The sequence below is a fragment of the Humulus lupulus genome, chromosome 5 (genome assembly GCF_963169125.1).
Source record: "Humulus lupulus chromosome 5, drHumLupu1.1, whole genome shotgun sequence".
Classification (NCBI taxonomy): Eukaryota; Viridiplantae; Streptophyta; class Magnoliopsida; order Rosales; family Cannabaceae; genus Humulus; species Humulus lupulus.
This window is the reverse complement of record NC_084797.1, coordinates 244,244,158-244,264,861: the sequence shown is the minus strand read 5'-3', so window position 1 is coordinate 244,264,861 and position 20,704 is coordinate 244,244,158. Positions and strand designations below refer to the sequence as shown.

At 34.5% G+C, this 20,704-nt stretch overlaps 2 protein-coding genes across 3 annotated transcripts; both read left to right on the top strand.

Annotated features, from left to right (window-relative positions):
- Window positions 1-1,749: 1,749 nt before the first annotated feature.
- LOC133778745 (zinc finger protein ZAT9) lies at window positions 1,750-3,454 on the top strand. Its single transcript, XM_062218762.1, has one exon. The coding sequence runs from the start codon at window positions 1,962-1,964 to the stop codon at window positions 2,943-2,945; it is 984 nt and encodes a 327-aa protein (XP_062074746.1). The 5' UTR covers window positions 1,750-1,961; the 3' UTR covers window positions 2,946-3,454.
- Window positions 3,455-12,558: 9,104 nt separating this feature from the next.
- Window positions 12,559-20,702, top strand: LOC133778743 (protein transport protein SEC16A homolog). 2 transcript variants are annotated; one of them, XM_062218760.1, is made up of 14 exons: window positions 12,559-12,709; window positions 12,855-14,942; window positions 15,201-15,515; window positions 16,212-16,340; window positions 16,408-16,530; window positions 16,656-16,826; window positions 17,216-17,341; window positions 17,427-17,561; window positions 17,930-18,057; window positions 18,132-18,240; window positions 18,323-18,643; window positions 18,780-18,929; window positions 19,102-19,397; window positions 19,559-20,702. In XM_062218760.1, the coding sequence occupies exons 2-14, from the start codon at window positions 13,047-13,049 to the stop codon at window positions 20,079-20,081; spliced, it is 4,422 nt and encodes a 1,473-aa protein (XP_062074744.1). In that variant the 5' UTR covers window positions 12,559-12,709; window positions 12,855-13,046; the 3' UTR covers window positions 20,082-20,702. The 2 variants fall into 2 exon arrangements, with proteins under 2 accessions (XP_062074744.1, XP_062074743.1); XM_062218759.1 differs by having other exon boundaries at window positions 12,567-12,709; window positions 12,812-14,942.
- The last annotated feature ends 2 nt before the right edge of the window (window positions 20,703-20,704 follow it).

Sequence of the window (20,704 nt, the reverse complement as noted above, 5' to 3'; positions counted from 1 at the left end):
GAAAAACCAAAAAAATTGTATACACTGATTTTTTGAATACCGAAAAAACCGCCAAAGGCGCAAATCGCTACTGTTCGGTCGGTTTGAAAATTTTGTCCGGACCGACCGGCGGAACTAAAACCGACCGAACAATATAATATATAATAATATAATATTATATAATTATTAATTATTAAAATTATTAAATAAATGTGAAATTATGTTCTATATATTTTTGTTTTAAAAATGTATAAAAATGGATTCCAACAATCCAAAAATTTTAGATTTTTAACTAAAACTTTCAACAACAACAAAAATTAATTTAAAAAAAATAAGAAATTCGGTTTGGTCGGTTTAACCGACCAAACCGCGGTCCAAAACGGTCAGTTTTTTCTTTTAACTGATTTGGTCGGTCGGTTTTTGGATTGCACCAATCCGGACCGAAAACCGAATTCTGAATTTTATGTTATGAAAAAACCACCCAAACCGATCGATGTTCACCCCTATCTGTAACGCTAATAGTGATGATATTAGAGCAAGTAAGTAAAAGGGAAAATGGGCCAAACCAGGTCTCTTATCCACTCTCAAACTCAGAACCATATCCTCCAATGATAGGAAAGTGGACCCAGTGAATGACTGAAACTCAAACTCAAAGCCACTCCTACCTCTTTCTCTCTCTCCAACTGTACAAATACACACATATATAGCCTCGGTTGATTTGGAGTTAAGTTGAGAGAGCATAATGTCATGGGTTGTAAAGTGAGTGAGTGAGTCAGAGTTCACGAGCCCAAATGAAGCAGAGCAGATATGATATTCAATTCATATTTATGGGCACCATTAATCTACTTCTACTTCTACTACTACTACTACTATAAGCTGAATGAACAAGTGAACAAGTAATAGTAGCCAGCCAAGCCAGACAATTGGTTCATTTTGTCTCATAAAAGTCTCAATTATGTTATGTAAGTAACTCTGTCTTTATATATAGTTTTTATATAATAATAATAATAATGATAAGGTGAGGAAGAGAGTGAGTGTGGTGCGGTTGGAATGCAGCCACACGAAAGGCACGTGCCTTGGAATAACACTTCAGAAAGGCCATATGAGCTATGAGCTATGAGCCATGAGCCATGAGCCATGAGCAGAGCAGCCATGAGTGCTGGTACTGGTGCTGGTGCTGCTAGAATCATCATTCTAGATAACCTTAGAGTTTAGAAACCACAATTTTAATCTTTTTTATTGTATTGTTTTATATATGTATATGTGTATATATATATGTGTGAATGGGTTAAGTGTCAACTTCATATACATGAATAACACAATCATAAATTGGATGGACAACAATGGTGGTGAATTGATAATGTGCCCATAAACTGTTGAGGAAAAACAACAAAGAAAATAGACCAAACACAAAAATCAACTAATGAGAAGAACCCACATTTTTGTTTTATTTTATTTTATTTTGAAAATGGAAATGATGTTACAATGTGGGTACTAATGCATTTATGTAAATAAATAATAATAATAATATGGTAAAAAGCAAAACTTTATTACTTCATTGCCCAAAACAAACCAAACCAAACCCACTGCATGTTACTTCTCTCTCTTTCCCTATTCATTTATCATAATAATACTAAATTACTCTAAACAACGAGATTAATATGACTTTTTCTTTTTTTTTAATTTTGGAAAATTAAATAAATAATTTTACAACAGTTTTTTCTTTTATATAAATATGAATATTGATCAATCACATTTTTCGGTTGTGTGTGTCTTTTGGTAGAAGAATGCTTGTCACCTACTCCTTTTAAGTTCCCAATCTCCCAAAGGCCAAAGCTTTATTAGAGTTTTAGTGAGAGAGAGAGGGAGAGAAAGCAAAAGAAGAGAGAGAAAGTCTGAAAAGCTTGATACTTGGTTACTTGCTTGCCTTGTTCTGCTCTCTGCTCTCTGCTCTCTGCTCTCGTCTTCTTCTTCAGTAAGTAATGGAGAGGCACAGATGCAAGCTCTGCCATCGGAGCTTTGCGAATGGCAGAGCTTTGGGTGGTCACATGAAGGCTCACCTAGCCACACTCCCTCTCCCTCTTCCTCTTCCTCTTTCCCCTAAGACCCCCGAACCAGCTTCGTCTTCCTCATATTCCTCGGCCCAAGAAGAAGCTGAAGCTGAAGGTGACGACAACAAGGCTCTGGCTTTGGCTTATGGGTTGAGAGAGAATCCCAAGAAAAGTTACCGCCTTGCAGATCCTGAGTTTTCTTTTGCAGCGGCTGATACTGGCTCGGTCGTCATTCAGGACAGGGAGAGCGAGACCGAGTCGAGAAACCCAACTCGGCGGCGATCCAAACGGAATCGTCGACCCAGTGAAAGAAGAATACCCAGTTGGGTTGTTGATTCACCGTCGACGGAGCCAGAACCGGTGAGTTCGGTCTCCGATACTTCCCCTGAGGAAGATGTTGCTATGTGCCTTATGCTGCTTTCGAGGGATGTTTGGGAACAAGAAGATCAGGAGAAGACTATAACGATAAGATCAGTCAATGATGAAGACGAAGTGGTTGTGAAAAAGTTGAGGAGAGTTGGAGCCAAGCACAAGTGTGATAAGTGTAGCAAAGTGTTTCGATCTCACCAAGCAATGTGTGGTCACAAGAAGATTTGTTCGATGAATGAAACTCATGAGGCTGCTAAGAATGGTGCTGGTGGTGATAAAATCTTTGAATGTCCTTACTGTTACAAAGTTTTTGGGTCGGGACAAGCTCTTGGTGGACACAAGAGATCTCACCAACTCAACTCATCATCATCTTCTGCAACTGCAACCGCAACTGCAGCTGCAACTGCCATGCCTATCATCATCACTAGTACCAGCACCACCACTACCACAACTAATAACTCAGTAAAGCACAGAGATGGTTTGATAGATCTCAACTTGCCTGCTCCTTTGGAAGAAGATGACTTTAGTGTCTTATCTGATGCTTGATCGAGATCTGTAACACCAAAACATAAATGGGGTTCTCTTCTTTTCTCTTCTCTTCTATTCTAAGCCATTGTTGTCCATAGATCAAATGATCATCATCCTTGCTCTTCATCATTTTTTTGTTTCCTTTTATTACAGTTCTTTTCTTATTTGTTATTCGACTATGATATGTTTTCAAGTGTTCATTGTTTACTTACATCAGTAGTAGTAGTAGTTGTCGTAGTAGTAAGCAATTTAGCTCACAATACATAATATCTCTATGTATGTAGGTGAGTGAATAGGACATTAGTAGGGAAAAGAAAAATGTAGTCTTTTTAATTTGTTGAATAGTAAACCTTTACAACTCTCTCTCAGACTCAGTTTTAGTACATGTTGGTCTCTCCCAAAAGTACAAGCTCATCAATTCTGTGCTCTAGTTCCAGCTGTTCTGCTCTTTCTTTCTTGTAAACACAACACAACCTCATATCTGTTTTAACTTTTTTTGATTAAAAAATGTATCTATAGTTGTTGCTGTTGTTGTTGTAGCGTGAAGCATAGAATCAAATGATTTGAAGATGAACTTATGAATGAATAGGATGAAATGGAATGACTAAAATATCCTCAGAAAAAGTAGGGCCTAATTTGAGGGGTCTTGGTTGGGATATGCTCCCACAAAAGATCCCATCTTTACAATAAAAACCAAACCACATCTGCCTTGAAATGATCGAAGTATCCGGGCAAAAGGAGTTACCTGCAATTCTTATGGAAGAATCAGTCAGACTCACACTTAATTAATTCCTTTCTTCCTTCTTTGTAGTATCATTTGAAAACTACTAAGTATTATCATTATTATTTTTTTAAAATAAAACTAATCAAATGGTATTTGTTTATTTATTTAAATAGTATATAGTAGTAGACTAGTAGTAGTTAAAGAGGAGAAAAGAGAATCAGTTCAGTATATTAGATGGGGTTGCTTATACATGTGATGTGTGATATGAGATATTATTTATGATATGATATGATATATCTCTCTGTCTTGGCTCTTTGGTTGCTTTGCTTTAAAAATTTTGTGAAGTGAAGAGGACACTCTGTCTTGTGTAGTTAAGGTTAAGGATTCAAAATGAAATGAAAACTCTGGCTCACTCACCTGAAATCTCTCTCTCTCTCTCTCTCTCTCTCTCTCTCTCTCTCTCTTCTCAATTCAACTGACACAAGCATAGCTTTCTACCTTCCTTGACAGAGAAAAAGAAAGAAAGAAAGAAAAGTAAGAAAGTAATGCAATACAATACAGCCAAGGATGTAAAACCACAGACGAAGCACCCCACCTCCACCTCCACCTCCACCTCCCTAATTATGTTCCATTTTGCTTTGACCAAAACACAGCTTCTGCCTCCCCAATTTCTTGTCTCTTTGCACTATCTTTTTCCTTTTTTTAGCAGCATTCATTCAGTGCTAAATTTCCTATGCTTTACCACTTTTTTATATATATATATATTATATTTTTTTTTTATTGCTTAGTAATCTTCACCAATCACTACAATATCTTCTCCTCACTCATTTCCTAACTGTCCATCTTTTTTAGATTTGTCAAGGGTGGATATGTTACACTAACTTTTTATAACAAAATAATAAAAAAAACTATCATGCCTTTAAAGCCCTTCTAAATTTTTGTTCTTTCTTGTCCTTTCTTCTCTTCTCTTCTCTTCTCTTCTCTTTGATAATGTCATAGTTGATTTTGATTGGAAAATTCTTTTGCCAGTAAGAAGTTTTAATCAATTAGAGTTAGTAGTAATAGTAGTAGACTTAGTTGTGGGGAAAAAAGATAAGGCAAAAAGGTGAGAAAATGAAAATAAAATGATGTAGCAATAGCAATAGCAATAGTAATAGCAATAGTAATAGTAATAGTAATATAGTATAGTATAGGGCACTCATTTAATAATCTTAGAATTAAGATGTACTCAATTTAAAACCGTTGGATGAGCATATATTAGTTGACTTTTTGTTTTACCAAATGGGACCTCTTTCTCTCATGTTTTCCTTATCACAACAAATTATGCTATCCTTTCCTTGTGATCCAACCCTCACTCACCAACCATATCCATCCATAATAAAAATCCTACTTTATACAAACAAATATTAAATTCACAACCAATTGTTGTTTTCTTGGTTTTACTTTTTGATTAAGATGAATTTGAATCTGAGCTAGTGAAGAAGATTAGTCACTATTATTTGGCTGTGGAAACATACCAAAACAGAAGGGAAATGGTAATGGCAGAAGGACAACCAGTGTTGTATGTTGTCTGCCAACTCAATTCTAGACTTATTTTTCTGATTTGGAAAATATATAATTATAAATTTGTCTTGCTTTATAGAGAGAGATCCCTCTTTTCGATAAAATTTTGGATTTTGTGTCCAATTAGTCACACCCCCATAGGCACATAGTTAGTTTCTTTCAACTTGGTGTAGACTCATTACTGCACAGCCTTGTGGTGTGAATAAGATTTGACTGCATTAATGCATTTTGGTGTGTGTTTATGACTTTACATAAAAAGTCTGTACTAATATCAGAAAAGAATAGAAGGGGTGTTGAATTAAACCACATTTGACAAAATTATGAGTGGTATAGCCTAGTTTTGATTGTTTTTGAAGAATAAGAGGAATAGTAAAATGGAGTTAGAGTCATGATTTGGTACCCCTTAAGCCCAGCCATGCCCATGCCAATGACTCAGACTTTGAAAACAAAGGGTTTAAGCCTAGCTAATCCTATAAAATTATGATATATATATATATAGGACAATTCTTTTACAGGGGCATCACTTTAAGTTTTACCGGTAGGGCTCTCAGTGTTTCTCGACCAATGAACAGTTTTCGGCGTGAATTTTTGTTATGACCGTGTATATTGTAGCTATTTAGAGCATCCTGCAAAGTTTCAGAAAATTTCGAATAGTTTACAGCACCAAAAATTAGGTTCAAACATGTTGTTTTTCACGCGCGTAAAAAAAATTAGTCACGCGTGCAACAATATATTTGAATTTAGTTTTCGGTACTGTAAATTATTCATAATTTTCTGAAAATTTGCAGGATGCTCTAAATAGCTACAATATACACGGTCATAACAAAAATCGCGCCGAAAACTATTCTCAGATTGTAAACACTGAAAGTCTTGACGATAGGGCTTAAAGTAAAGTGCCTCTAGAATAATTCTCATATATATATATATATATAATCCTGTAATTAGGGGATAGGCTTTATTTAAGGTAAGTCTATAGCATTATTACTATATAATAGTAATACAATACAAGAAAGTGGCAGTGTGGCATGGCATGCCAAACAAACAGTAATGATTTTGAAAGTAATGCATGTGTTTGTGTGTGTTATTTTATTTATGTTTTATTATTGTTTTTGGATGATTTGACCTTTTAACAAATTTAGTAATGTAATTGTAAGGTAATCAATGCCCTCCTCCTAATTAGGTTGTTGATTCTGTCTTTATGACTCTCGACCTGTTTGCTTTTGTGCTTTCAATATAAACAGAATTCTTTTGGGCCGACCATTGTCACTATAGATTACTGGACACATGATAAGACTTCTCATTTAATATTGGGTTTTCTTTTTTCAAAAATGACTATTTCTTATGTTCTTAGGGTTTTTTAAACCTTTTTTTCTTATTTGTCAAAATACCGACTTTTATTATATATTTGTTAGGGTTTATATTTTTTTGTGCCATGTGTTTTGTCCTATTATTTTTTGGACCCTGTGTTTTGTAAAATGGTTAAAATAAAACCCTAAATTCGATTTTGGTAAATGATTTCTTAACTAAAATCACAAATAATTTGCCAAATTAACAATTTAGAACAAAAATAAAATTATTCTGCTTAAAAACTGTATTGTTATATTCAATTTTTTTCTTCATTAAAATTGAGTCTATGGTTCTATTTTAATCATTTTACAAAATATAGGGTCTAAACAGGTAATGAGACAAAACATAGGGTCCAAAAAAGTATAAACTTTATTAACACATATACCAACTACACCATAAACACACATATAATCTACATATACCAAAGAAAAAAAATATAGATAATTTAATTTTTTATTAAATGAATTGTACTATATGTAAATATCTCTTTAATATTTAAGGAGAGCATGGTAGTAGGATTGGTTGTTGACACAAAATAATACAAATGATAGAATTGTATGTATGTGCCAAGTACTTATAAATGAAGCTCATAAATTCTCTAGCCCTTTACTACACAATTTTAATATAAGTTTTTACATTTCTTTTATCCCTAACATAGATGTACAATATTGCAAGGAGCCATATGGACAAGGACATGTCACTTTATGTTATTGAAACTAAGTAGTGTACAAGTGAGCAGAAACCTTTGCAACGAGGGCACTAATATCCTCGTGTTGCAAAAGATGTTGACATGCAGGTTATGCAACGACTAAGGTCATCTCCAACGAGACTGCATAATATAAATTATATGTTAAAATAAAAAATGTATATAGTATCAAAATTTCACTAATTTTGGGTTGGTTCAACAACAAATTTTTATAATGGGTTAGAGTTGCCCTAACATATCCAATTAGTCAAAATTGTTAGAATTATCGACTTAATCACTAACTTGACAAAAAGTAGTTTGTTCACTCAAGCTTCTTAAGAGCAAAAACCTTGAACTCAAAGATAATAAGAAACAACCCCTTAACTCAATTAATTCCAATAGAACTCCTAGACTCAAATTAATGTGTTTATGTTATAAAAATAGTAATTTATATATATTTTTGTGTGTAAAATGATTATAAATTTCATGATTCAAATAATGCACATATTTTTTTTAACTAACATTTCTAAAATCATATTTATTTTAAAAAATATATATAATCAATTAATAAGTCATAAATAATACTATATTAATATAGTATATATCAAATTGAAAAAAATATATATATGTTTAAAATTTAAACCTATAAATTTATTTTTTATATTTAAATACATGTGTGTTGATTGTATTTTTCGCATTCAACTTATTACACAAAAGCTTGAAGAAGTGCAGTAAAGAACACAGGGAATTACGTGTTTCAGGTTATTAATTGACTCTAGTCCACGAGGCGATTGTATTAGGATTTAAGGGGCTTGAGGAGTCAAATTTCTATGGAGTTTCAGGCAACGTTTTAGCAATGCTCTAAATATAAAAGTTATGATATTTTACAATGGATGCCCTAGCCCTATTTATAGTGGCTAAACACAATTAATTCTCTTAACGAGGATTTATTACAAAACATTTCCAATTAATTGGGGCTAAATGCTAGTTAATACACATTCTCGTAATAAAGGTGGCGGTGGCTCATGCGTATCACACGGGGCCCATTTCCGAGGTTGCAACCCACAAACTTTAAATAATTGGATCTATTAACATGCAAAACATTAAATATTAGCACTTGAATAACTATCAAGAACCCTTACTATCTTTTTGTATCTCCAACGAACTTCCAATCCAAAGCAGTCTTTGAAATGCTCAAACAAAGATTTTCCAAAGTGTATCTCTACACCTCAAGACGTGTGTGGGCACGTGGAGTAATGGTAGGAAAATTTCTAATTCACAAGATGTTCTCAACACATAAGATTTTTGAATATTAGGTCTGAAACAAATTTCAGGGATAGAGAAAAGTAATACGATATATTTTTTTCTCTGTCAAAAATCTTATAAAACTATTTTCATCTAATAGATTTATAAAAGAATTAATTAAATTTTAAAATTCAAAATTCAAATTAGAAATCAATTATTAAATAATTAAATAACTAAATAAAATATCCAAGACTCATTCTTGGACCTTGTTACACGCCAGTTGGCTTGTAACACAAATCAAGGATGCGTTCCAATTATTTTCTTTTGATTATTATTTAATGATTATTTATTTAAAAATATATAAACTTGATAACTTATATTATCATATTAATGAAATAATAAATAACATTTCAAATTCAAATCCAATTTGAATTATTAAAAATATATTTTTCACATCATTTAAATAAATTAATTAATTCATTCAAAATTAATTATCTTAATTATTTAAATGTTATTTTTGAAAATATCATTTTATTTAAAAAATAATTTTTGAAAAATATAATTAATTAATTTGTCTCAATTACATATTTGACCATGAAGAACAAATTTATTCCAAATATGTAATTTTTCTTATTTTTTCCAATTCAAACTCTTATCTTGAATAGTGTTGATAGAGTCATCTCGGGACTTATGGACTTATAATTTCATGCTCTAATAAATTTAGATTATTAATTAAAACTCTTTAATATAATAACCTTAATTTATTAATATGAATATTATTCCACTAAAAATATGAGATTGCACTTTTGTAATTATAGACATTTATTTATTGAGTAATTTTAAACATATAAAAAATGTCCATTGATTTAATCACTACATACAATTCAATCATCTATTAATGATTCATAATTAAAGTATGAATTAATCACCGTTTAACATCTTTAATTATATCTTGTTTCCTTAAGTACCATTAACTTTACTAGTGAAGGTTAATCCATAAACTCATTTATGAATTTGAGCTCAATAACCTTTCAGTTTCTAAAACCAACCCTTAAGGGAAGCATTATTCAACTCCTCTCGGAAAAGTATAGATTCCATATTTGTATATTATGTCCCCAGCCATTTACATCAATGAGTTCCCAAAACAAAAAATTCCAGTCTAATCATTCTCACAAACCATAATGAGTGAATCAAATAACTCATACGACATAAACATGAGTTGATAATAACTTCAGGATTAAGATCAATTTGTATATGATCATTTTATTGATATGTTTAATTAATACTTACAAAGTAAATGATATTATTAAGTATTAATAACATATCATGTCCCGTTCATGTATGACCACTTTATACAAAGTATATCCACTAAGATGTCCTACTACATCAGTAATCTGGATCTAGATTACATGTATTCATAATACTAGTGAACCATACTTACAATATTTAATCCAAAGATTCCATATAACTCTGTTTTATTGCGGACTATTTAAATTTGTTCCATACAATCTTAATCATCACGTACTAATACAAGATTGTAGTCACAATAATTAATTTGAGAATTTTCTGATATTCATATAATATTATTATAACAATCTACCATTAAATATAATAATATTATATTAAATATAAGAATATTCCGTTAAAGTTAACGGAAAAAAATAAAAAATCGTTAAAACCAATCATTTCCGTTATTTACACACTTTTTATATAGAAGAGATATATTATTGTTTATTAAATATATATATATATTTTCATGTAAATTCTATTTTAAAATTTTAGTAAAAAAAAATACGTGCATTATTTGAATCATCAAATTCATAATTTTGTTTACACAAAAAATATAAACTACTTTTATAATATATAACATATTAAAATAAGTTTAGGGGGTTCTATTAGAATTAATTGAGTTGAGGGGGTTATTTCTCATTATGTTTGAGTTCAAGGGGGTTTTGCTCTTAAAAAGCCCTCAATTACTCACAATATGGACTTATTAACCTTACAAGTCTATGAAAATAACTTATTGTAAAAATGACAAAAAGATCTCTCTCAAGACCAAATGCACAATTCTTCAAGTAATTTTTGGAAAAATGACACGTGTGACTTAAAAAGAAGGCAATGGAAATATGCCAAACTATTAGAAACAACTTAAGAAAAACCATACAAACCATATTTAGCATTTTAAAAAAAAAAAAACCATAATTAGTTTTTGATTGGTTTAGTTTGACAATTTGACTTTACCAAACTAATGATAATGATTTCATCTTACTTTTATTTACGGAGTATTTGTTTTGAGTAGTTGAGTTGCCTTAAAAAGTATATAGGGGCTTAGGATGAAAGTAACATTAAACGATTGTGTACAAAATGATTCACATTACCTTTAAAATACATGTGAGGCTCGCACAAATTATTAACTTTACTTTCTTAAAATTTGAACTAAACATAGTAATAAGGTGTTTGGTATGAAGTTTGGGTTTGAGGGAGTAGAGTTAGAGGGGTTTAGATTAAGGAAATATAAAACTTAAGTGTTTAAAAAGGATTAAGATTACCCTCAAATTAAGCTAAAAATATAGAACACATTTGGAAACACAAACCTCTAAGCCATTAAAATTAAATTTACCAAACATAGGTTAGATTTGACATTCCTATTCCCACCAAACCAAACCCCAATACCAAACATCCCTAATAATTATTCTCAAGGGATTTTTTCATAAATATGGTTTTTTAGCCATTAATATGCAAAAATATGGTAATTAAACTTTTCTTAGTTTGTATGGACAAATTTAATTAAAAAAAATCAGATTATGGGAAAAAAAATATGGCATAATAATGATTTTTTACAAAAATATGGCATAATAATGATTTTTTTACAAAAATATAGGAAAAAATCCCATAGAAGTGAATACAAGTTTTAAAAAGCCATAAAATAATACTTGTAAAAAAAAAGCCATATTTTTTAAAACTTTATTAAAAAACCCATATAAAATATTATTTTCACTATTCTCAAACACCCGTACATGTTTTGGATTGTTTTTCTTCAAACCAGATAGACTAGGCCCATTTAAGTTCAATGGAAGCCCACAATTCAGGCAACCTTAATTTGCAAAGAGGAAGCCTATTCAGGCCCATAATATAAACCAAAAAATAAAGATTTATTTTGTGTTCATTTTTGACTTCTCTGCATTTCTATTTCCACCATTGCTACTGTGTTATTCAAATCAAATAACTATGTAATTTGGTCAAATCAAAATAAATAACACATCACATAGCTTATAATATTGATATTAATAATTTATAAATATAAATAAATATATGTATTTATTAATTGCCAACTCAATGCTATTTACCATTTAGTCCCTCCCTGCCCTAATGGGACAAAGAGCACCGTTGGCCAAAGAAGAACTTCCAAATAATAATAATAATAATAATAAAATTATTATAAATATTTGTGAAAGTTATAAAATAGATTTATTTAATTATAATTGAAAGAGATACATATACATATACATAGGCGCTTCACTTTAAACACTATCGGTAGGGCTATTAGTATTTCTCGACCCGTGAACAGTTTTCGGCGCAATTTTTTTTTATGACCGTGTATATTGTAGCTATTTAGAACATCTGTAAATTTTCAGAAAATTCCGAATAGTATACAGTAACGAAAACTAAGTTCAAACATGTTGTTTTCCACACGCATAAAAAAAATTAGTCACGCGTGCAACAACATGTTTGAACCTAGTTTTTAGTACTGTAAACTATTCAGAATTTTCTGAAAATTTGTAGGATGCTCTAAATAACTATAATATACACGGTCATAAAAAAAATCACACCGAAATCTATTTACGGGTCGAAAACACTGAGAGCCCTACTAATAAGGCTTAAAGTGAAGCTGCGGAAAAATTCTTCCGTGTGTATATATATATACACATTAAAATAGAATTTAATTATAATTATTATCAATAAACAAAGCAAAGACTTTTTAATTTTATCTTATTTTATGTAACATTTCCAAATCGATTCCTTGCTCTCTTTAATTTTTTATTTTATTTTATTTTTGTCTGAAAATATTGAAAAATAAAAAAATGACACGATGGAGGTCTTGGTGGGTGGGTAGTGCAAAATCGAGGGTTGTCTTCTTTCATGGGCTACGACACTCTCTCGCTCTCTCTCTCCTTCTCTCTCTCTCTAGCTCTGCATTTGCGATCCTTGATCTGTGAGGTAATTTTGGTATTTTGCTTGAATTGTTTTTGAATTTTGATTTGAATCAAATATAATGCTTTGAAAATCAACCCCAACATTTCCTACTTTTTGCTTCGACAGCCCTAGATCTTCATCATTTTCGCGCTTAATTTCTTTGATTTAGGTTTAGGACCTTGCCCTGCGGATTTCCAGGACCAATTTTGGTGGATTTTTGCCGGGATCTCGACCTTTTCTTTCTCCTCCAAGCTCCGATTTTTGCCGCGCCGGAAGCTGTTTGTTTTGGGGTTCTGAATTCAGTGAGATCGAGAAGGAAAAAGGAAAAGGGATCGTAGGGGGATTTTAGTTAGTAAGGTCGATGGCTTCTAATCCTCCTCCATTCGAGGTGGAGGATCAGACGGATGAGGATTTCTTCGATAAATTGGTGGACGATGATTTTGGTCCCACGGAATCATCCGCCCCGAAATTCACCGAGGGAAATGATTCCGACGATGCTAAGGCCTTTGCTAATCTTAGCATTGGGGATGAATCTCCTGCATTGGAGGATTTCAGCCGTGAAGGTGGGGTTGATGAACCGAAAACTGAAAAGGGTGCTGCCCAAATGGATGCGGTTGATGTGTCTGAGCAAATTAGCGAAAAGGGTGTTGTTGAAGTTAGTGCGAAAGATGAAAACTCTGGTGTATCTGCGAGCTCAACCTTGTTAGATGCGGCTCTCGAACCTAAAAATGACGGGGCAGGATCTGAATTGAGGTCAGATTCCGTTAGCAATGAATCCGGCAGTGCAGGGTTTAAGGTGGTGGGATGGAGTTCGTTCCATGCTGATTCTGCTCAGAATGGGGGTCATGGGTTTGGATCCTACTCCGACTTTTTTAGTGAATTGGATGCAGGTGTTTCTGGTGAAGTTCCTGGAAAAGTTGGCGAAGATTTGACAACTCAAGCGAAAATTGCCGCTGCTAACGAAGAGCATAGAGATGAAAGTTTGAACGGTATGGTTAATTATGCACAACATCAGGAAGGTCAAAATTTTGGTGCTCATGTGGAGCAAAATACAAATGTGCAGGATCTAAATACCAGTCAATACTGGGAAAATCTATATCCGGGATGGAAGTACGACCTAAACACTGGGCAATGGTACCAAGTGGATGTTGTTGATCCCACAGCACATGCTCAAAGTAGCTTTGGAACGAATTCAGCCAGTGACTGGACTGCTATTTCTGATGTTAAAACTGAGATTTCTTACATGCAGCAAACGCCTCTCTCTGCTGTGGGAACTGCTGCCAAAACCAATACTTATACGGAGCAATCGCCTATTTCTTTTGTGGGAACTGCTGCCGAAACCAATACCTATATGCCGCAAGCATCTACTTCTGTTGTGGGAACCGCTGCCGAAACCAATACTTATATGCAGCAAACGTCTAATTCTGTCGTGGGACATGCTACCGAAACCAGTGCAAGTCAGAGCGTGTCCAACTGGAATCAGCCTTCCCAAGCAAATAATGGGTATCCTGAACATATGATTTTTGATCCCCAGTATCCTGGTTGGTATTATGACACAATCGCCCAAGAGTGGCGATCTCTGGATACTTATACTTCAACTGTTCAATCGACTGTTCAGGACTATAGTCAGCAGAATCAAAACGGGGTTGTTTCAAGTAATATGTATTCTCAGAACAAAAGTAGTTCGTTTGAAGAGTATAGGCAGGATGACAAATATGGGTCAAGAGGCCTTGGTGGCCAAGGTCAAGAAGGTGGATGGACTGGATCTTATAATAGTAGTAATCAAAACAATCAGAATATGTGGCAAGCTGAAGTACCTAAGAGTGCAACCTTAACAGCATTTGGTGGAAGTCAGCAATTGAGTAATTCTTATGGTTCACAATTTTCTACAAATGAAAATCAGCAGGCATCGTTGAGTTCTTTTGGAGCAGTTCAATCGTACAATAGAACTAATCAGGGGCACAATGAAGCCAACGGGACTATGGGGTTTCAGGGTTTCAACGCTGTAACCCAGCCGTTTAATCAAGCAAATGTTAGCGACCAAAATTATATCTCAAATGATTACTATGGCAATCAGAAACCTGCGAATTTTTCTCAACAATTATTTTCTAGTGGCAACCAGTTACCTTATTCTCCCAGTGTCGGAAGGTCACCGGATGGGCGTCCTCTACATGCTCTAGTAACTTTTGGGTTTGGAGGAAAACTCATAGTAATGAAGGATCATAGTAACCTTGGGAACTCATCTTATGGAAGCCAGGTAAGACCTTGAAGCCTTTTTCCCTGCTTATTTAATTTTATTTGCTCTACTTGCTTGGAAAATAAGGGTTCTCAGAGAAATGTATATTTCCTTGGAGGCTTTTTTTTCTTGCGTATTAAATTTTATTTGTTCTACTTGTGCCGAAAAGAATCAGGGATCTCACAGAAATGTATGTTACTTTGATGGACTTGGGCCAAATATGCAATTCTATAACATTGAAGTCATAATGGGCTTATCGAGCATGTTTTCTGTTTGTAGGGTCCCGTTGGAGGCATAGTTTCTGTTCTGAATTTGCAAGAAGTTGTGACAGAGAACACCAATGTTTCAACTAGTGGGAGCTGTAATTACCTTCGAGCTTTGTATCAACAGTCCTTTCCTGGTCCATTGGTTGGCGGAAATGTAGGAAGTAAAGAATTGAATAAATGGATAGACGAGAGAATTACAAATTGTGATTCATCTGACATGGATTCCAAGAAAGCTCAAACATTGAAGTTGCTACTTTCCTTGCTTAAGATAGCTTGCCAACATTATGGAAAACTTCGTTCTCCTTTTGGTTCCGAAGTTGCATTGAAAGTAAGTGACATCCTTGCTCCCTAAACTTGCCGCTCATTTAGTAGCTCTCGTTATCTTTTTTTGTTTGATTTAATATTCTCACAGTGCACTCTATTTATATCACAAGTACTTTGTCTCTTGCTTTGGAGTGTCATTACAAAGTATCATTATGTCACACACATGATCTAGTGCAATAGAGAACAGTTATTTAGCTTCTAGGTAGACATTGAGGTCTCTTACTCTACTCCCCCCCTTCCCCCCTTTTATTGCTTGTTTGTGTGTTGCTATTCAAATAGGTTTGGTTTGATGGTATTTCTAAGGACTGGCCCAAATAAAACACGTCTTTTATATTGATTCTTTTAGTAGCAAAATACTTTTAGCAGTGAATGAGTGATTCAGTTTTCTTGTGGTTTTAAGCACACAGATATCAAGTCTGGAAGTAATGTCATAAGTTCATGTTTTCAAAACATGGCTCTTTTTGATTGGCATGCTCCCATATATAGAAGTAGTTAATGGTTAGTTCAAAGCTGTTGCTTTTGGGAATTGTTTGAGCTTGTTGCTTTTCCATGATATTCTCCTGCATGATAGGTTCAGCTTCTTTTTATCTGAATTTAAGTTTACTCGTTTTATTAACCATAGACGGGTGCTCACTGTTTCATTTCAGAAATGTTTATGAGTTATACATCTGCTAAACCTTTGAATTTGACTTCTCCATAGGATAATGATACCCCAGAATCAGCAGTTGCTAAACTTTTTGCTTCAGCAAAGAGGAGTAGTGCACAATTCAGTGAGTATGGTGCTGTTAACCACTGCTTGCAGAAACTACCTTCTGAAGCAGAACTACAGGTAAAATTTGCTTTCTCCTATCCCTTTTCCCCTTTATATGAAGCACTAAGATGAATCCATGTTTCAGGCAACTGCTTCTGAGGTGCAAAATCTTCTAGTTTCTGGTAGAAAGAGAGAGGCTTTACAGTATGCACAAGAAGGTCAATTGTGGGGCCCTGCACTTGTTCTTGCTTCACAACTTGGTGATCAGGTTTGTTGTCCATTTCAATCACTATTCCACCGCTTGCATGTGACTTATGTTATGCTGTCAATATTTCCTAACTTTTTTTATTTCTACTGTATTTTGGTGGGAACACCTTGTTTTAACCACTCCAGTTCTATGTCGATACTATCAAGCAAATGGCTTTTCACCAACTTGCTGCGGGATCCCCTCTGCGGACTCTATGCCTGCTTATAGCTGGGCAACCGGCCGAAGTGTTTTCTGTAAATGCTATTGCTGATGGCAGTCTTCCAGGCTCTGTTACAATGTTTCAACAGCCTGCACAGGTGAGATTTGATTCTGGAGCTGTCCTTTTGGCAGGTTTGGGCTGAAACGTCATGCAAGATACGTACAACTGCCCACACGCTGTTTGTGATTTTTTTCTTCTTCTAAAAATAATAATAAAAAACATGTCTTTTGTTAATGGTTTTATAGAAAATTAGGTAAACTGACAATAGCAGAAGAAATTTATTTGGTAAATGAATTATTTGTCTGGATTAATGATTTTGCAATAGATGAACCTGTGCTAAATATGGTGAGATATTAAAAACCACGATTTGCCATTATTAACGTGGATTGGGATTTTTGAAATCAATAGCCTTCATTGCAGTCAAAGCAAATTTGTAAACTTTTACTATTTTTCTGGCTTTGACATAGAGTATGTTTTTGGCATCAGTTTGGTACCAGTGGCATGCTTGATGACTGGGAGGAGAATCTAGCTGTAATAACTGCAAACAGAACTAAAGATGATGAGTTAGTAATCATCCATCTTGGAGACTGCCTGTGGAAAGAAAGGAGTGAGGTATGATATGTATCAAGTAACTTATCTGATTTAGAGCATTGTGGAAGATTGTGCTTTTCATGATCTAACATAAGGGATATTTTAGATTACTGGAGCACATATCTGCTATGTAGTTGCGGAAGCAAACTTTGAGTCATACTCAGACAGTGCAAGACTCTGTCTGATTGGAGCAGATCACTGGAAATTTCCTCGGACATATGCTAGTCCAGAGGCTATTCAGGTTCTTTATTACCTAGTCTTTTTATGTTTAAGATATTTGTGGAAACTTTCTTATTTCGTGCTGTTGACTTGTAATCGAAACCTTACTCTAGTTATGTTGAACTTGAAGTAACTTCCTTTTAATATTCAATTTTTGCTAGGTTAGACATGTCACTTTCGTGACCCTGGTTTGTGCTTTATGTGGGATATCTTAATCAGTTGTTTTTTCTATTGGGTTTTCCTATTTTATTACCCGAGCTCTGATTGTTCTTGTTGCCAATCACATGCTATCTCTTTCTCACACACATAACTTTTCATTTTTATATGTTTTCGTAAATGGTGCTCCATTTTGTGTTTATGCTGATTGTTACCTATTTGATGTTCGGACAGAGGACTGAGTTATACGAATACTCAAAGGTGCTTGGGAATTCTCAGTTTATCTTGTTGCCATTTCAACCATATAAATTAGTCTATGCTCACATGCTTGCTGAAGTGGGAAAGGTTTCAGATTCATTGAAGTGAGTACATCTATGTCTGTCTCTCTATCTCTTTCTCTCTATACGACCTCTTAACATGATGTGATTGTTTTCAGATATTGTCAAGCAATATTGAAGTCTCTGAAAACTGGTAGAGCACCTGAAGTAGAAACATGGAAACAATTAGTATTATCACTTGAAGAGAGGATTAGAACCCATCAACAGGTAATGTTTGATTCTATTGACTTTTATGTTTGTCATTCTTTGATAATTAGATTGAACGCACTTTATGAAATTCTTTTTTCAGGGAGGATACGCTTCAAATTTGGCTCCTACAAAATTAGTTGGAAAATTACTGAACTTTTTCGATAGTACTGCACATCGTGTTGTTGGAGGATTGCCACCACCTGCACCGTCTACGTCACATGGAAGTGTCCACGGTAATGAACATTTGCACCAGCAGCAGATGGCTCCTAGAGTATCAAGTAGTCAATCAACAATGGCTATGTCATCTTTAATGCCTTCTGCTTCGATGGAACCCATCAGTGAGTGGGCTGCCGATGGCAATAAAATGACAATGCCTAATAGAAGTGTTTCAGAGCCAGACTTTGGTAGAACTCCAAGACAAGTGTGTACTTGTTCTTCAGATGCATTTTTCAATGCTATTTGTTTCACTCAAACTTGTATTTCTAGCTAAATTTTTTATGCCTGTGCACCTGTTTTATGTGGTTCTATAAGATATATCTGATTCATTATATGTTCAGGTTGATTCATCAAAGGAAGTAACCTCAGCTGATTCACGAGGAAAAGGATCAGCCTCTGGGGGGACATCTCGCATGTCACGTTTCGGTTTTGGGTCACAGTTGCTGCAAAAAACAATGGGCCTAGTTTTAAGGCCTCGCTCTGGTCGCCAGGTAGTCTATCATTATTTTTTTAGGCTTCCTGTGATTATGTTCTTTGATATTCTTTCCTCTCCTTAACCCCACTCCCAAAAAAAATAAAAATAAAAAAAGGCAAGTATGAATGGTGATGGATAATGGTTTTTCCTTTAATACACATTTACAATGTTTTCTGTTGCTACTGAAGGCTAAATTAGGTGAAGAGAACAAATTCTATTATGATGAAAAGCTGAAGAGGTGGGTAGAAGAAGGTGTTGAGGCCCCTGCTGAAGAAGCTGCTCTGCCTCCTCCTCCAACAATGACAGCCTTCCAGAATGGAATGTCTGATTACAGTCTGAAATCTGCATTGAAGAGTGAGGTATCTCCTCCTGGAGGTAGTCCTGACTCAAAAAGTTCAACTCCAGAATATTCTTCAGGGATCCCACCTATTCCACCTAGTTCAAATCAATTCTCAGCACGTGGACGGATGGGTGTTCGTTCAAGGTAAACATCAATTATTTTCCCCTCGTTAAATGCGGGTTCTATGTTGTCACTGGCCATTTGAAAGGATATTACTTAAACCCCATTTTATATGTTTTTTTTTCAATGAAAATCATATTGCAGTATATCCGATCAAAAGGCATTTCTCACAGAAACTTTTGCAGGTACGTTGACACTTTTAACCAGGGTGGTGGTAGGCCAGCAAACTTGTTTCAGTCACCCTCTATACCATCTGTTAAGCCAGCTGTTGCTGCCAATGCAAAGTTTTTCATTCCTACCCCTGCCTCCGGAGAACAGTCAATGGAGGCTATAGCAGAAAGCGTGCATGAAGACGTGCCAACAGTGGGGGCGCATGAAGAAGCTTCCACATCTACCGTGAATGATGCGGCATTCCAGGTTCCCCCGCCGTCAGCATCCATTCAAAGGTTCCCAAGCATGGGGAACATTCCAAGCCAGCGAGTGATGTCAAATGGCAATGGCTCCCTTTCTTCACACTCGCGAAGAACAGCCTCATGGAGTGGAAGTTTTAACGATTCATTTACCTCTCCAAAAGGAACCGAAGTAAAACCTTTAGTAGCAGCCTCGGGCATGCCTCCGACCATGTTTTCACCCAGTGACCCATCTTTGATGCGTACACAGATGAATGGTGGCAATTTTGCTGATGAACTCCAGGAAGTGGAGCTTTGAGAGCCAAGTCTAAGATGTACATATTGAGTTTTGTTCCTCGTGATCAAATACAAAATAGTTGTGGGATGAATGTTCATGTTCCTGCCCTTGCATCCCTCAGAAAATCAAAATGGTGGGTATGGTATGGTATGGTATATGGTATGAGTTGGAATTTGAGTTTATACAAAAAGTAAATGGAATGTTTTCCTTTGCCTTATGCCTCCTTAATCTGCCATGAATGAAGTTGGGTGCAATTCTATGTACTATTATTAACTACACCGGAGTCACCATCATCTGAGGCTTGAGGAGCTGGTTTTATATGGGCACACACCTCTGTACAGTTCATTTATTCATTTGTTGGAAGACCAAACCAAAAAAAGGAAGGCCCTTTTGAGGTGTAGACAAAAGGGAGTCTCCATAGATCTCAAGGGGAGATGAGATAAGATGATAGTGTATTGAGTTTAGACAAAGGAAAAAAAGAAACACAAACAAATAAAATTCTATGCTTGTGCCTTTCGAATCTTTTTTTAGTGCACTATGAAATTGAATCAAATGTTAAAATTATTTACCCCATTTTTTGCTTTAACATGTCACTAATATATTTTTGTGATAATGAAGAATTTCCAACTTGCTTTGCTTTCACT

Bases quoted from the DNA above. Each gene is read 5' to 3' on its own strand.
- LOC133778743 (XM_062218760.1), top strand. From the start codon at position 13,047: ATGGCTTCTAATCCTCCTCCATTCGAGGTGGAGGATCAGACGGATGAG. The intron at 17,342-17,426 runs GTATGATATGTA...GGGATATTTTAG, and splicing joins TGTGGAAAGAAAGGAGTGAG to ATTACTGGAGCACATATCTG. The intron at 18,644-18,779 runs GTGTGTACTTGT...TTATATGTTCAG, and splicing joins TTGGTAGAACTCCAAGACAA to GTTGATTCATCAAAGGAAGT.
- LOC133778745 (XM_062218762.1), top strand. From the start codon at position 1,962: ATGGAGAGGCACAGATGCAAGCTCTGCCATCGGAGCTTTGCGAATGGC.